Here is a 17,945-nt window from a genome sequence, read left to right as displayed (position 1 = left end):
TTTAACCAGGGCACAGAGACAGCGGTGGACAGGAGGAGGAGTACAGGAAACTCATCCAGGACTTCGTAGCATGGTGCAGTTCCAACCACCTCCACCTGAACACCTCCAAGACAAAAGAAATGGTGGTGGACTTCAGGAGGACCAGGCCTCACCCGGAGCCCGTAAGCATCAACGGTGCCTGTGTGGAAATGGTGCAGACCTATAAATACCTGGGAGTGCAGCTGGATGATAGACTGGACTGGACAGCCAACACGGAGGCTCTGTGCAGGAAAGGACAGAGCCGACTGTACTTCCTCAGGAGGCTGGCGTCCTTCAACATCTGCAAAAAACTGCTGCTGATGTTCTACCAGTCTGTTGTGGCGAGCGCCCTCTTCTATGCGGTGGTGTGCTGGGGAGGCAGCATCAAGAAGAGGGACGCCTCACGACTGGACAAACTGGTGAGGAAAGCGGGCTCTGTTGTGGGCACACAACTGGAGAGCCTGACATCTGTGGCAGAGCAACAGGCGCTGAGCAGGCTCCTGTCGATCATGGACAATCCACTGCATCCACTGCACAGCGCCACCACCAGGCAGAGGAGCAGCTTCAGTGACAGGCTGCTGTCACTGTCCTGCTCCACCGACAGACTGAGGAAATCATTCCTCCCCCACGCCATGCGGCTTTTTAACTCCACCCAGAGGAAATAACTCTCATTATACACATACTGCACTACTGGTAGATAACATGTAAAGACTGGAGGGGAAGGGGTGATTCCATAAGGCTCGATCAAGTCTGACAGTTCCTGAATCCCAGTACGGGGCGTCAGGTTCTGTCGACGGTCTTGGTCTCATGGTTTCACACTAACCCTGAATCTCGGTTGGAGCGTGTGTTCCTCAGGTTAGGTTATTTTCCTCTGCTGTTTAAATTGTTCATACTTCTGTTTAAATTGTTCATATTTCTATTTTTTTATATTCCTTGTTTATAGTGTTTATATTGCTTACTGCTATTTATCAACTGTGTATACTGTATATTTCTTCTAAATCTGCACATTGACCTACCTCTATGCACATTTATACACCTATGCACACGTTTTTTTTTGCACATTGCTTTTTGCACACTGGGTTGTAGTTAGATCTTATTCTGTTGTATTTAGATCTTATTCTTTATTTTTTATTTATTTAATCTGTAATCTGTGGATACTGCTGAAAAACTGCGAATTACCTTCGGGATGAATAAAGTACCTATCTATCTATCTATCTATCTATCTATATGTGAAGTCCATGACAGGTTCTCTGTTATGTTGATTCCCAGGAACTTGAAACTGCTCACTTGCCCCACCTCAGCTCCATTGATGTAGACAGGGTTGCATGTCTTTGCCTCCTTTTTTCTAAAACCAACTATCAGCTCTTTGGTTTTGCTGACATTGAGCAGTAGGTTGTTTTCTGTGCACCATTCTGCAAGATGGTTGATTTCCTCCCGATATGAAAACTCATCATTGTTTGGAAATCCGGCCGATGATGGTGGTGTCATCTGCGAACTTCACAATAGAGTTCTCTCCATGTCGGGGGTTGCAGTCGTGGGTGTACAGCGTGAACAGGAGGGGGCTGAGCACACAGCCCTGGGGAGCTCCGGTGTTGAGCACTAGAGTGGAGGACGAGAGACTGCCAATCCGAACTGACTGGGGTCTGTTTGTGAGGAAGTCCAGTATCCGGTTGCAGAGAGTGGTACTGATGCCCAGAGTGTTCAGTTTTCCAATCAGCTTCATGGGGGAGATTGTGTTGAAAGCTGAGCTGAAATCAACAGCATTCTGGTGTAGGTGTTGCTTTTCTCAAGGTGAATGAAGACTGAGTGGAGAGAGGTGGAGATGGCATCCTCTGTGGATCTGTTGGTTCTGAATGCAAACTGCTGAGGGTCCAGACTGGCAGGGATGTTGTTCTTTATGTGCTGGAGAAGCAGTTTCTCAAAGCACTTCATCAGGATGGGGGTGAGTGCCACAGGGCGGTAGTCATTTAGATTTGACACTGCAGAGTTTTTAGGCACAGGGATGATGGTGAGCTTTTGGCGCACCTTGGCAAAGCCTTTTGGCACGAAACTGTCACTGCGCCAAGCTGAATCTGTCGGCACCTCCCCCCGCTGCGCCGCCACTCCCATCAGTCCCCATTCGGTCTGCAAAACTTGCAAACTGTCCGCCTCTCCTGTTTCGCCGGTCGAAACTAGCTCTGCGCGGGGTTCGCCTCACTGCGCCACCCCGCGCTGCGCCGGGAAACTAGAGCCCCAAGTCTTATAAATCTGTGGTGATAGCTTTCATTAAATGTGACCAACAGCCCACCAGACACCGTTATAAACCATTTAGTGCAGTAATGTTGCGATTTTGTGAGCTCTGGGAAAGAAACAGCCATAACTTCTCAAAACAAGCTCCCAGAGCGCTGAAACTGTCGTCGTAATAACTTTAACCAAATGTGACCAACAGCCCAACAGACACCATTTAGTGCAGTAACATTGCGATTTTGTGAGCTCAGGGGTAAAAAAAAAAAAAAAAAAAAAAGTGGGGTGGGAAAAAAAGACGAAAAAAAGAAGGAGCCCCTTAAGGAACATGTGGGAAAAAAATTTGAGGGTTAAAAAAAAAAGACGAAAAAAAAACTTTGCGAGATCTCGCAAAACTTTTGCGAAACTTTTGCACAACAATGGAGTGACATGGTGTCATGGAGTGGGAAAGGGAAGTTTATTGAGTTGTATTTACCGGTGTTGATTAATTGTGTTCAACGTTCGCAAAAAGGGAGTCATGGAGGACGATTTGGAGCGTTTCCTGCATTTGAGAGAGGTCCCAAAGAGGACATTATGCGGATGAAGAGAGACAAGGTGGGCATAACATTCATTCAGTAACTCAATGTAGCAATACAGAGTTTAAGGTAAGCTAATGCTCGCACTCATTATGCCTTATCATAGAGCCCATAAAACGTTATGCTAGTGCTGGAACCCTAACGTAACACTGTTGGGCTTTTACGTGTTGCAACCCTAACCTAACATTGTTGGGCTTTTACGTGTTACTTTGCTGTAGAACTACGTTTCTTTAATCTCACCATGGTAATTATGGATATGGCTAGTGGTGAATAGGCTATGGTGGGAGCTGGTCTAATAAAATATTACATTAAACTATATCGTAGCCAGATTTATCAGTGATATAATGGACTTTGTGTGAAGTCAACCAGAGGCCTGTATCACGAAGCGGGATTAAGGCGTTAGTGGGATAACTTAAGGCTCAACTCCAGATTTTCTGTATCACAAAGCTGGCTCACCTCTGATCGGGATAGGAAACCTATCCTGAACTTGTCCTGAAAGCTAGCCTGCTCCGGGACAGGCTACCCAGAGGTCTCCAACCTTTTTACCTCTGAGAGCTACTTTTACAAAATGAAAATGGTCGAGAGCTACTCATACTCAAAACCTGAAAAAGCTTATTTGACTGATCATTAACTAAATGCTGGTATCCACAACTCACATTTTGTATTACAACATCACAAAAAATATTTAGTTCACCTGCATCTGCATTTGTATTTCAGTATGGATTTCTTTCCAGTGTATCTCACATTAAATGAAAACTTGAGTGCTGTCAAAACAAAACAATGCAATTACAAACACAGATATTGTTACCTATTCACTTGTCATTTTGTTATGTCCACATGTCATTGCATCACTTCACAAGAGTATATGTCCAGTTGTATGTGTGACATGTATTCAGTCTTTAGTGAGATGACTGGCACTGCATGGAGTCAACAAGAGAGGTGTATGATGGAGTGTAGCCACTTAGGTTCACTCTTATGGAGTCATTTAAATGTTCATCTGTCAGTCTTGTTCTGAGCTTTGACTTCATGACATTCATGTCAGAAAACGCTGACTCACAGAGGTATGTAGACCCAAACAAAGCAGACATTTTCAGAGCTGCTTGGTGAAGATTCTTATAGTTACCTGGCTCTACTAAGCTCCAGAAATGCTGAGAATGCTGTTGAGCCTTGAGTTGCACATTATTTTGAAGGTTTATAACCTCAATTTCCATTTCTACAGGATCAACACAGAAAAGTTCAGCCATCTGTCCTGAAATCTCACTTATGTCCACATCCATGAAGGGGTTGGCCTTAAATGTCACACAGGGCTCAAGTTTCTCAAAGTCACTGAATCTGTCTGCAAACTCCTGTCCAAGCCTCGACAAGAGGTCACAGTACTTAGAAACATTTAAAACGCTGGCTGCACCTGTGTGAGTTTCCAACATCTTTGAGACAGAGGGGAAGTGCTGAAACCTTTTGTTTTTCACTTGCTGAATGTACAATGACAGTTTTGCACTGAACGCCTTAACAGCACTGATCATGTCAGATATGTTTTTATCTTTGCCTTGTAACTGTAGGTTCAGGTGGTTAATTTTCTCAGTTATATCTGCCAGAAAAGCAAGATCAAGTAGCCACTCTGCATCTGATAATAGGCTGGTATCCTCCTCCCTCATTTCCATAAAAGCCTTGATTTCACCCAGCAAGGAAAGGAAGCGCTGTAGTACCTTACCTCGACTGAGCCATCTGACTTCAGTGTGGAGCAGGAGATCCCCGTACTCTGCAAAGCATTCCTCCAGGAACAGCTTGAAGCTCCGGTGTTGCTTTGCCTTTGCTCGAATGGAGTTGATGATCTTAACAACAGGCGTCATGACATGGTCAAATCCTATAACTTTTGCGCATATAGCCTGTTGATGGATGATGCAATGATAGCTCAGAAACTTAGGAAAGTCCGGGTCCGCTTTGCACTGCGCAATAAATCCTGAGTGACGACCCGTCATAGCAGGTGCTCCGTCGGTTGTCACGGACGCCAGCTTTTCAACAGGGATTTTTTTTTCTACAAAGTAGTCTTTCACTGCATTGTAAATATCAACTCCCCTGGTAGTAGTTTTCAGCGGAAGTAAAGTCAAAAACTCTTCTCTGGTGGAAAAGTCATCAAACACCATCTGAATGAACACAGCTAGCTGGGCTATATCACTGGAGTCCACAGACTCATCACACTGAATTGAAAACCATTTGCACCTGTTCATGTCCGATTCCAGCTGTTCAACCGCATCCGCAGACAGCGCAGACACTCTCCTTGCGACAGTATTTGCACCAAGTTGTACATCGGCAATAGCAGACAAAATTTCTGTCTTACTTTTATGGTCCCTGAATAGCGTTTCCGCCACCGCGGTCATAGCCTCCTTCACAATCCCGCCATCGGTGAAGGCCTTTTTGTGCTTCGTTAAGATGTGCGCCACTTTAAACGAAGCCTCTGTTGCGGCGTTGGCCTTTTTTGTAGGTTTGGTGAAGAGAGACTGTTGTCTTTGAAGCGTTGCTTTCAGCTCCTTTATCTTCTCCTTTCGTAGGCTGCTACCCTCAGGAAAGTCCCGTGAAAAGTTGCTGTGGACCTTGGTGAAATGGCGCTCCACGTTACACCTTTTACCGACTGACACGCTTGCGCCGCAGAGCAGACAGATACACTTGTCGTTGACATTTGTGAAACAAAACTCTGCTTCCCACTTTTCATTAAAATAATAAATTTTCTGCCTCTTATTAGCATGGCTAGCTACTGCGGTCATGGTTGCGGCCCATCTCACATCACCCCTGACTCATCATCAAGCTTGACTTGTGCGCAACTGTTTGATTGACAACTAATTGGCAAATAATCATTAGGTGTAAGAACAGGGCGGGACACCTTTGAATTTGATTGGATATACATGCAAGTTGGTTTTCCGAGTGACTAATCATAATTTGACTGGTCAAATTTTCAAATATATTTAGATTCGTTAACCCTTTGGCGAGCTACTTGGAGAGGGGTCGCGAGCTACGTGTTGGAGACCCCTGGGCTAGCCTATCCCAGTGCCTTCCGCACTGGGATAGGCTCCAGCAACCCCCCGCGACCCTTGTGAGGGTAAGCGGTTTGGATGATGAATGGATGGATGGAGGTTGACAAGGCAGTGTTACGCATAATGACGGATGAGCAAATGGCCAGTTACATCAAATCTTATGGTGACAGAGTAGCTGTCCTATCATTCTGTGAACAGACCGACACACTGATAAGTGCAGCGCCAATAAGGAGACTCTTTTACAGAGACTAATAGTCGGGCAGGAGAAATAGGTTCCCATGCACCCGCATGGCATTTTTTTGTAACCTGTTATTTTAGGACCCTAATGGTGTCTAGTTGAGAATTTTTCATGTTGCCAAGGTCAACTAATGTCCCATGGGGTTCATTTGGCGGCCATCTTGAATTGATGTCCGCACCAGTGGCGAAAAACAGCGATTTTCATAAGTCCTGAACCAGACGTCATACAAAGAAAAATTAACCCACTTTCTCATATAATTTTGACACCAGAAATCAATTGGAAAGGTCATTGACATGGTACAACCCCTCTTTATTGGTGAAAAACAGGAAAATAACACATTTTAGGTTAATAACAATATAACTTTTGCTTTTTTGTTTCGCAATAGTTTCCTGCAAAATGCAATGCAAGGTCATCAAATGGATGGCAATCACTCCAATTGACTCTAACTGATTGACTGAAACTTGATAATACTAATTCACTAACTAATTGAAGGCAAAAGTAATCAAATCCCTGTTTCACTGTTAATCTTCGTCATCAGTCTCATCATCAATCTCCACCTCATCCTCTTCCCCCTCATCATCATCACTGACGACACCAGCAGCCAACAGGTCAATGAGAGATGGGGGCAGGATTGGTCCACAAGACCAGACAGGCTCCAAAATCCCTCCCTCTTTCTTCTCCCACCCCTGACCCTCATCATATGGCTTAGGCCTCCAAAAGATTGGCTCAGCTGCCCGTTTGTAACAGGCCACTCTATAATTTACTCTCTGAATGTGGGGGATGAGTGAGTCTTGGCAGGGGGGCAGGCGAGCAAAATCAACTCTTGACTTGCTGCTGAGAGTCTCGTCTTCTCCCACAATCTTCTTGAGCATCTTGCTCCTGACCAGGTTAACTGAAGTCTCACGTGCTTGATTGTACATCATGCATGTGAAGCCCTCCAGCTGCTCCTGCACTTACGGCTTCACCTTCCACTCATCCCCGAGCTGACTGTAAAAAGATTGCTGAGATAAGTACAAAGTTTGCTCTTTCTAAATCTTGCATTTTATTCAATATACATAACATGCCAAATTATCTAAAATTTAATTCACCAACCTGAAAGCCTTTTGGAATCTGGGATTCTTCTGGAGCTTTTTGAGCGGTGCCAACTTGCCCTTGCCCTTGAAGGCGCTGGTACAGTCCTCACCACTGAATACATAATAGCCAAGCAGGGTGCTGCAGTATGGCTGCCCAAGAGAGGTGGCTAACTCTGTGATGTTGACCAGCTGACGGTGCCTGCCTGTGCCAGTGTCAAGGTAGATGACAAGATTGATGGTGTCAGCGTGATGCAGGAGGATGAAGAAGATGTCTGTGTCCGGGGTCCTCACTACTGCCGACTTGAAGCCCAGCTTGACAGCATGATGCAGATAGAGCACAACCCGGCTGTCTGTCTCCTCCTGGTCTGACTGGAGGGCATGGATCTCAGTGACCTCAACCTGAAATAGCACAAAACACCTAAATGTATGGTAGCTTATATTATTGGCAAACAATCTGCTAACACAAGACCTCATTGAAGTTTCCTAGGGATGGATCAATCAACTTACTTTGCCATCTGATGATGTTAGCTGATAAGCTGTTCCTTCCACAACGAGAACAGTTGTCTCGCACATCGCCAGCTGGGATGCTGCTTCCTCACTCCCCCAGACCTTAAGCATCAAGTGGCAGAGCTGCCGCTTGTTCTCCTCATTGTCCAGAAATAGCTTAAAGTCCTGGGGTTTCCTAGTGGCCGTACCCTTCACTATGAATTTCTCAGAGAAGCCGCGCCTCAGCCTCTCTTGTGCCTTGATAGAGTCAGGCTGGTAGGAGTCAGTGGAGAAGATGAAGTGCTTCTTGGCCACCATTTGGTCCAGGACATGCAGACAGATTGCTCCAAATGTAGGAGGCAGGTTTGCAAGGGAATGAAAGAGGGCATTCCCATCTTGGATGAAGATGGCATCCTTGGGGTAGGTTACTTCATCTGTCCTGTCATTCAAGAGGAAGTGCAGCATGGTGGCTTTGTTGGTCTTGGCAAAGAACCCATCAGGAGTGCCGAGGGAGTGAGGGACAGGTGAGAGGGAGTAGCACATCAGCTCATCAAGATCAAGTGGCTCTGCCTGAACCTGTGACTTGACGAGCAGCTGGAAGGCCAGGTTGCTCTGCTCCTGGTACTGTATGAGCTGGAATACAATGACAAGCATATAGTACAACCAATGCACCACAGCATTAATCTAAACAAGTGATTCTGGTAGGATATTATGCAAATCGATAAAAATTAATATATCAAAGCATACAACATATAAATTGTTTTACCTTTCCCTCTGAGGATTTGAGCTTAATCGTCTTGTTGCAGGCCTCCATCTTCAGCAACTTCTGCTTCTTGATGGGGTTGAAGAAGCTTGCCTCACATCCACCCTGAAGCCGATCTTGGATGAACGCCTCCTTGGCAGCCTTGCCAACAGCCTCAGCACGGAGGACATCAACCTCGACCTCAAGGGAGACAGGAGCACCGGAGGCGAGAGAGTAGAGGCGCTCCTTGTTTGTCATTTGGAAGGGGTTGTTGAAACTCTTGATGGCAGCAATGGTGGATTGGACTGACTCCTCACTTTTCTTGATCTGGGCTGGGTCCAGCTCACGATGTTTCCCAGCCTTGGGGAACTCAGGGTCATCGATAAGACCACACATCTCCAGCAACATCTCAAAGTACTGGGCTCGTGCAGATGTGGTTCGGCACCAGTGCTGATAGGCTGGGAAGTTAGTGAAAATGCCGTGCAGACCTCCTGCAAATGGGATCAATTCCAATTTAACAATCAACAGAAACCAAGCTGCCACTATAACCTACTATTCTATAATTTGACCTTCATTGCATACCTGAAGACTTGGCAAACTTCATGAAGGTCTCTTCCATGGTCTTGTCTACAGCACTCAGGGCACCAGGGATGAGGGAACGAGCCACAGCGATGGCCCCTTTCTTCATGAGGTCTGTGGCGCCAGGGTGAGTCAGTTCCAAGTTGGTCAAGAAGACCTCAAACCAGACCAGGTACCTGATAAAGTGGGAATAATGCTGTTGAGTGTTGAATGTGACTTATACTTTATATAAACTCTGAAGTTTCACAATCTTAATCAATAACTTTGTTCAGTATAATTACCTGGCGTAATTCTGACCATCAAATGCAAAGAACAAGTCCGCCATATCCCCATTGCACTTATGGAAAAGTGCCAGGTTGTTGGTCTTCACAGAGAAGAGGAGCATGAAAACTAGCCGCCCGTGGTCCATGACAGACAGCCAGAACATTGCTGTCTTGCCGAGATGACCCTTGCGGACCTTGTCTTGGTACTCCAGATAATGCCTGATGATGTTGAGGGCGGAGTCATCTTGAAGAGCAAGTTTCAGGTTCTGTCGGTCACATGACTTGATGAGGTTGAGCAGAGCCTCAGGTGTGAGCTGGATATCCTCCTCCTCAATGAAGCGTTCCAGCAGCAGCCGCTCCAGTGCTTCGCAGACGGTCTTGAAACAGAAGAGAGCCTTGGAGTATGCCTTTCCACTTAGCACACTCTTTAGGCAGCCACTTGTAACCAGATGAGCCTCAAGGAGGATCTCAGCGTAGCCTGAACCACGGCACTTATGGTTAGTGATCCTGCCAAGGTAGTTCATGGTGGTGTGGAATGGCACACTTCCAGACAAGTGGCAGGGCCTTCATGCACAGACCGAGATCAAAGGTGTTGATGGTATACTTCTGACTGACCTCAGCTGTAGCTTCCTCAGACTGCCTCAGGAGCTCCTGCACTACCTCATACTGTGTGATGGGCTGGTTGATAGGCATGTAATAGTTGATGGTAGACTTTTTTTGAGGAGTAACACCAGTGCATGAGATAAAGCCGCCCTGACCTGGCATCTTCTGCTTGCCGTTACTTGAGATCACCCTGGAACCGTTATTTCACTACAATTAAAATAATGCTTAAGTAAAACCAATTGCATCTAAAGACCAAAAAGTCAAATATATGCATAGTTATGATTAGGAACACTCATACCTGCTCAGAATCCAGACGTAGTACACTTGGAGACAGGACTTGAACATCTGGTCATTCTCAGCAGGAGGGATGAAGGATGCATTTGCAGGGAACTTGGGGCCCACTCTGATGCCAATGTTTAGTAGAGGGAGGGTCTCGGGTGTCTCAAGCTTCAGACAACGATCCATGGTCCTGTCATATCTAGGAAGTGTTCGCTCCTGACTGCTTGTGGCACCAGGCTTTGTCTCCTGGACCATGATGCCTCCAGCAATGTTGACTATGTTTGAGCCATGGACATTTGTTGTGATTTTGTTGAGGTTGTCCCACTCATTGTGGAACACCTCGTTCCCGTCCCCTGTGATGATGGAGGGTGTGAGGAAGGTTGACACTTCATCAATGGCCTTGGCCACAGCAGTCTCCAGCTCCAACCCAAAATCGTATGACTCACAGTGACCCAGTCTCTGCAGAATGGTGGTCAGCTGCTTGCTGCGGTACAAGTGACGAACTGTGGCACATAGAAGTATGTGCTTGGGAAGTTTCCACTCACCATTTGTCACTGCTCTGCAGAGGTCCTGTCCTATAGAAAGCACAAGTCGGCGGGTCTTCTCACACTTAGGGCTCTAGTTTCGCAGACCAGGCGAGGCGGGGGCGTAGTGCAGATGCGCTTCGCCAACTGGGTGTGGCCAGGCGGATTTTCCAAGTTTGGCACGCCGTTCTCGGTGGCGCAAGTACTCCGCCGTCCCTCCTACCGGCACAAGGGAGGAGAGAAGGCGTGGAGTGGGTTTGACACAGCCGATTCACATGTAACCAATCAAATGAGCCCCTGTCCTTGCCTTTAAAATGCGCTGCGCGAAGGCGTAATGAAAGTTTACACAACTGACATAGAGGTCTATTGCCGCAGGCGGAGAGGAGCTCAGGAGACAGGCGCGGAGCGGAGACCGGCGAGCAGTGCGCACACGTCACCAAAACCTCACAGGCAGGCTTCCGGAATGTCAGGCACATGAACGATGCAATAAATACCGAGAAAAACACTATTCAATGCTACGATCACAATCAGCACATACATATATCTCCATATCAACTGTCCCGTCACAGCTGATGTCAGATCAAAGGAGATTGGCACCGTTTGTGCTGATTGTGAGGTTTTGGTGATGTGCGCCAGCCAGCCAAACTTCCACTGCGCCGGCTCCGCTCCGCCTTGCGCTGAAAGTAGACGTGGTTTCAGATGGCGAGCTTTTGGCGCACCTCGGCGAAGCCTTTTGGCACGAAACTGTCACTGCGCCAAGCCGAATCTGTCGGCACCTCCCCCCGCTGCGCCGCCACTCCCATCTTGGCGAACCTCCGTCTGCGAAACTTGGAAACTGTCTGCCTCGGCCGTTTCGCCGGTCGAAACTAGCTCTGCGCGGGGTTTGCCTCACTGCGCCACCCCGCGCTGCGTCGGGAAACTAGAGCCCTTAGAATCACTAGCACCAGACAAGACAAGGGTGAGAAACCTGTCAAGTTCCTCAGGCAATGGCTTATCTGCTCGCTGGTGTAGTTCATCTGCAGTAGGTGTCCAGGGCAACACACTGGACTCCAGGAAGGCCTTCTTAATGATGTTATGCAGGGAGAGGGCTGCATCCTTCATTTGATCAGCAGTTCCAAGCTGATATGCACATGCCATGGCATCCTCCAAAGTGATACGAGAACTGTAGACCAAGTAAAATGAAAAAAATCCTTTGTTTTTCAGTGAAACCTTGGAAAAGGCCAAACATTTCCCAAGCTCTTCGTCGTTCTGTAGACGGCTCATAAGTTTCTCACCTCGATATTCAGGGTTTGGTGCACTCTGCTTCTCAAGCTCAAGGACATATAGGTGACTCAGCAAGCTGAGCTGTAGGACCTGATTCCCATCTACAATTTGCTCCTTGACATACTCTCTCACTGCACTGTAGGCTGCACTATGTGCTGCAGTCTTCTTAGCCTGGCCTGTGTCTTCCCTCTCCATCTCGCGAGTATGGTGGAAGTACTCGAGGTTGAAGTTGTTACGACAGGTCTCATGGTATCGAGCCTCTCTTGCAAAGAGATCTTCATCCTTGACTTTACGAAGCAGACTGATTTTTCCAAGAGCTTCCGCCATGGGCTCAATACGCTTCCAAGCTGGCTCTTTGTTCTTCCATGATGGGAACTTGATGGTCCTCTTGGTTTTCCCATGCACTTTTAGTTCAAACGTGTCACAGAAAATGCATTCTTTAGGAAAAAGAGAGCATGCTGCTGCTTGTGCAGCTTTCAACTTTCGAGGAGAATACTTCTGTGTTGCAGAGGGCTGATCTGCAGTAGCACTTGATGAGCTTTTCAATCGAGACAGCTTTGATGTGAAGTTCAGGTAGCAGTTCCTGTGGTACCCAACTGTCTCCAAGTCGACACCATCTAGTGTTTCCGGCAGCAGATCACAAACAGCTTTCATACGATAAGGCGAATCAACTGGCTCAGCTAGTCTTCTTTCACGAATATCAAGTAAATGAGACAACTGCTCGTTGGGATCACCTTTTATAGAACTGAAACAAGTAAAACGGTCATCAGATGCACTTGGGGTGTGTAATATACAAGTGGGAGTAGGGCTTTTGAGAGGGGGTTCAGACACATTAGAAGTCTGATCACGTTTCCTCTTTCCCGTTTTCATCATGGTTTGTTGTTTTTATAAAGTCTACCACTACAAAGGAAAGAAAATCAACCTAAAATTAGTTTCATGGAGCTGTTGGCCAGCTGTTTTGAAAAGTATACAAATAAAATCTTATTTACTGCTAGCCTACTTACTAAGTTGCTAAGTTAGCTAGCTAACATTATCTAGTGTTAGCTAGCTACATATCAAGTAAGCTAATTTACAAATAAAGTCTTACTTACTGTTAGCCTACTTACTAACTTGCTAAGTTAGCTAGCTAACATCACCTAGTGTTCGCTAGCTATTTAGCAAGTAAGCTAATTTAAAAATAAAGTCTTACTTACTGCTAGCCTACTTACTAAGTTGCTAAGTTAGTTAGCTAACATTACCTAGTGTTAGCTAGCTATTTAGCAAGTAAGCTAATTTACAAATAAAGTCTTACTTACTGTTAGCCTACTTACTAACTTGCTAAGTTAGTAAGCTAACTTTACTTAGTGTTAGCTAGCTAGCAGGTAAGCTAATTTGATGATAAAAGTGTCCTCATATATTATTTATATATCCATATTATCAATATAGTGACATAAAATATTTCCAGTTGTAAAAAAATGCAGATAATACTTACATATCAGATGTAAAATCTTATTTCTGTATCTTGCTGAGTGGTGATGATTGATATTTGAAATGTGTAAGTAGCAATAAATTGTTACCATGGCAACTGAGTGGAGTTAGTAAGTAGCAGCATTAGGCTGCTGTTCATGCCAGTTTGTAAATATTTATGATTTCCCTGTTAGAAAAACCAACCAACCTGGTCACCAGCAAAACCAGCATGGGGTATGCTGGTTATACCAGCAAAACCAGCATATGTTGTGTTTTGGTGCTGGTGACCAGCATCCTGTGCTGGTTATGCTGGTGACCAGCATTCCATGCTGGTTATGCTGGTCCAGCATCCCATGCTGGTTATGCTGGTGACCAGCATCCCATGCTGGTTATGCTGGTGACCAGCATCCCATTGCTGGTTATGCTGGTCCAGCATCCCATGCTGGTGACCAGCATCCCATGCTGGTTATGCTGGTCCAGCATCCCATGCTGGTGACCAGCATAAACAGCATGGGATGCTGGCCCAGCAAACAGGCCTGCAATGGCCCTTTACAAGCCCACTTAGGGCCGCCTTAAGGTCCCCCAGAATTTGCTCATTGGCAAAATGTTGGCCCCTCAGTGCTGGTCCCCCATGGGCAGCCCTCATTAACCCCTAAGGAAGCCTGCACTGGCCCTGTATGGGCCCACTTAGGGCTGGCTAGAGGGCGCACAGCAGGCAGGCTTTACCTAGCCTTCAGGAAGCCCTCACTGCCCTCGCTAGGCCCACACTGATTTTGCAGTTAAATCCCCCTATTAATCTAAAACAATAAATCAGTTCCACACATAAATGTATTTCAGCTAGTAGTGTAGTTTCCTTTGGGAGTTCCATACATCTGAAGTGGATGTAGTCATTGATGTATGCATTGTCAAAAATGTACAATAGTCAAAAGGATTCCAATCAATTCATTTATTAAATACAAAAACATTACACTGAAAGAAAAATGTTCTACTCTGCACATTACAGCCTTATTCATTTAAGACAGGGTTGTCAAACTGGTGCCATGGAGGGCCAAGAGGCTTGGCCAACCGAAACCTCCACCAGGTGATTTCACTGATTGGTTCCTCCTTTCTGATACAAGGTGAGGTAATCAGTGAAATCACCTGGTGATCTATTGATATCTATTGTTCGTGACCCCCTAGCTCTTCCTACTAAACATGGTCAACGGAACATGAGAGGAACTGCAGTCAAAATTCAAATATGAATGATTCAAATTCAGTTACTAGTGGCACATTTTTCAGCCCATACTTCAAACAAAGAAAAAGCAAAAACTGCAAAAACTCTGACCTCTGATGCTGAAAATATATTTTTGTGTGCTGCTAACATGTCCATACTTCAATTGAGGTGATGTATTGATTGGCAAAGCTCACTCTTCCCCCAAAGTCTCTTGCTAGCGCTCCATTCGTCCACCCGCTGTCTGTTGAATTCCGTAGCTACACCTTAATCTCATCCTCAACTTCAGACTCCTGAGGACTTGGCTGGAGGGAGCATTTTCTTACAGCCTCTGAAACATAAAAGTAAAGGGGCCTATATAAAATACTGTGTGTAGTGAGCAGTATCTATATGCTATTTCTAATACCAGTGTTACCAAACAGTCATTTATTTTTGGCGGGCCGCCACAATATCAACACTGTCCTCCACATATTAATTTTCTATTTCCAGAGTTGCGCACCATGTTCAATCACTTAGACAGCGTAGCAGTGAATAATATCATGTTAAATATGCCGACAGAGTGGATGTATTCCTTCTTTGTGTGTGTGTGTGTGTGTGCTTGAGTGAGAGAGAGAGATACCTTAATCTCTCTACTTTGTGTCACGAACCAGGAAGTCAAGATCAACTCCTCTTCTGTCTGTACTTCTTGGTTTTCTGTCTCTGTTCTGGAAGAGAGAGTAGGGTGGGAACAAAGAGGGAGAGAAACAGAGGGATGGAGTGAGAGAGAAGGAGAGTAGAGAAAGAAGGCCAAGATTCTAGAATTCACATTGTTTGTTTGAAGATAACATTTGACATTATGAGCATATTTGGGTGTGTCATTTGTTGTACAGGGCTCCAGACTGCGACCAAATGGTCGCTTTTTGCAGCGACCCTTGAGACAGCGCAAGCATATTTGGCAGCCACTTGCACGTGTGCAACTTGTAAATTTGCCGACATTTTTTTTATGTCTAAAAATGTCCAGGAACTAGCGGTTATGAAGGGAAGGAGTTTTAGGGAGGTGTCGTTCAGACCTGATCACATCTGGATCAGCTGTCAGTCAGTTCAATAGCTGTTTGTGTCTGAGCACATCAGTGCTGTAATATTAGGCTCACGGCCATATGAGTTTCTCTCTCTGTACTGTTACCTGATCAACAAACATCTGCACTGAATAAAAACCAGCATGCAGTATTTAAACTGTGCACTGTGTCAGGCAGAGGCACACAAATAAGTTTTACTGAAAAGAAACATTCATATTTTTGATTATTAGTATTGTCTGTTTTCACTGATGTCCTGATTTTAAAGTCACAGTTTAATAACCCAGAATTTTATAAAAGTGTCTTTTGTTCATCACACTTTATTGAGGCTAAATGCTTCAGGAAAACTTTTCTTTTATCACTTTTATCAGCGCTCAATGGTCAGCCTGAGAAGTGTTTTTTTTTCCCTAGCAAACAGACTCATCTACTCTCTCTGACTTAAGTCCATAAAAATAATCCAAATCCATAACAGTTCACATGGGAAGTAGCTACTGATGAAAAGAAAACTATTTCTGATTAATGCAGTCATTTAAAAACTGACTGGTAGTTCTGGAATAAAAACAGCTGCTTGGTAATATTATCTCTGCTAATACTGACCACCATGCTGCCCATTACAAGTCACTTACACGCATCAGACACCGGCCTCCAAGTACCACTTCATTTTTAGCCAGAAAAATACTGTGTACGTTAAGCCCTGACTGCTAATAGTCTATTTTAACGTACAGTAGCCTTTAAAACTTGGTACACAATACATTTCTCTAGCTGTGTTTCTCCACTATGCTTGCCTCCTCACTCTTACACGTACTGAACTCCGTTTTACACTGTGGACCCTCCACGACTAGCATAAGTAAACCGTGCCGTGAGGATGCGCAAACCGGCGCAAACAAAGTGGACTTGAGTAAGTAGAGGGTGTAAGGCCATGTTTAACAAATGCCCCCTCTGTCTCCTGTCCGCAAAAACATAGTACATACGGAGAGACTGTGACGTTAGCTGAAAAAGGCACAGACCCACACCGAGGAGTGTAGGTGGTGTGACCCACGCAGCTGGACCCTCAGCCTTCCTCACGCACAAACTCAGACAGGTGAACTCTCTCCCCCCTCAACATGGATTATTAAAGTTATAGTAAAAGAAAAACGTCAGCAAATTCCACGCACAACGACGCGCGTGCTTTGCGAGAGAAGCTGTGAAAATACTGGCGCTGCCTCAAAAACGGCCAAATGCCACGATCTGGTCTCAGTTTGGAGTCCCGACTGTTGTCAGAAAATGAAATACTCTCGCAGGCCACTGTGGTAATTGGACATGAGGAATATGAGAAACAGGATGATAGGGACCACTAGCCCAACCTTATATTTATTTTTCGCTGAGTGAAGTTTAAGCTAAGCCAACCGTCAACGTCACGGTTTGCTAGCTGACAAAGATAGCTAACATTCGTCAACGTTCGAAAAAATGGCTAATGGTCTGAATTAACTAAAACCATACTCAAATACAATCCCAGGAGAACACACACTATGACAATATTTGCTGTAACATTAAACTTTAAGATGAAACATTACAATTAAAACTCACCTCGGGAAAATACCACCTTCAGCCAGATGAAGTAACGGTCGCGCTCTGTTCCGGTGGGGATGTGAAGAGGCTCAAGTGCGTAGTGATATATGGCACCTCTTCAGCAGAAAATAGTTCCAAGCACGGACGTAATTTGGGAGGGCAGGGAGGACATGTCCCCTCCACTTTTTCAAAAGGCAGTTTTGGTCCCCTGCAGTTTTACAGTCCAAAAACAATGTTACACTATATTAAATGGAGACAGGTCAAGCACAGGGACCCAGCGGAAAACGGCTGCTCAAGGTGAAGCCTATTTCCTTTGAGACCGCCCACAAGCTCTTCGATTGGCTCTGCCGTTTCTTGCTTATGTGTGATTGGCCGTGCCCGCTGTCACTCAGTGGTTGTAAACAGCGCCTGGACTTGCTCTCCGGTGAAAAAAGGGGAAAAAAGATCACCGGTGTTTAGCTCGTTAGCCAGGAGTCCGTCTTCATCTATTTAAAGAATTTATTAAAGGGATAAACCCCTTGAGATGTCGCATCTCGTTTTCGAGGGGGTCCCTAACATAGGTACATCAACTGTGCAACAGAAAATACAACATAACAACAGAAATACAAACACAAACACAAAATACAACACAGGCTGACCCACACCTCACAATTCGTAAGTTGGAAAGTAATACAAAATCAAAAGCAAGAACAAGTTGTCTTGAGATGAGCAAACAATAGTGACCTAAAAATATACAAGGAACAGCTGGAGCGAATTGAATTGGGCAAGTGGTTCCAGTCCGATGGGGCTTTAAATTT

At 45.4% G+C, this 17,945-nt stretch overlaps 1 protein-coding gene across 1 annotated transcript; it reads right to left on the bottom strand.

Moving 5' to 3' along the window:
• Positions 1–4,077: 4,077 nt before the first annotated feature.
• LOC115356824 (general transcription factor II-I repeat domain-containing protein 2-like) lies at positions 4,078–5,575 on the bottom strand (the record flags this gene model as incomplete). Its single annotated transcript, XM_030048085.1, has 1 exon — positions 4,078–5,575. A coding segment is annotated over exon 1 (1,498 nt), but the record flags the coding sequence as incomplete, so codon positions are not given.
• Between the last annotated feature and the right edge of the window lie 12,370 nt (positions 5,576–17,945).

Source organism: Myripristis murdjan, unplaced genomic scaffold (assembly GCF_902150065.1).
Source record: "Myripristis murdjan unplaced genomic scaffold, fMyrMur1.1, whole genome shotgun sequence".
NCBI lineage: Eukaryota > Metazoa > Chordata > Actinopteri > Holocentriformes > Holocentridae > Myripristis > Myripristis murdjan.
This window is presented reverse-complemented; position numbering and strand designations above follow the sequence as displayed.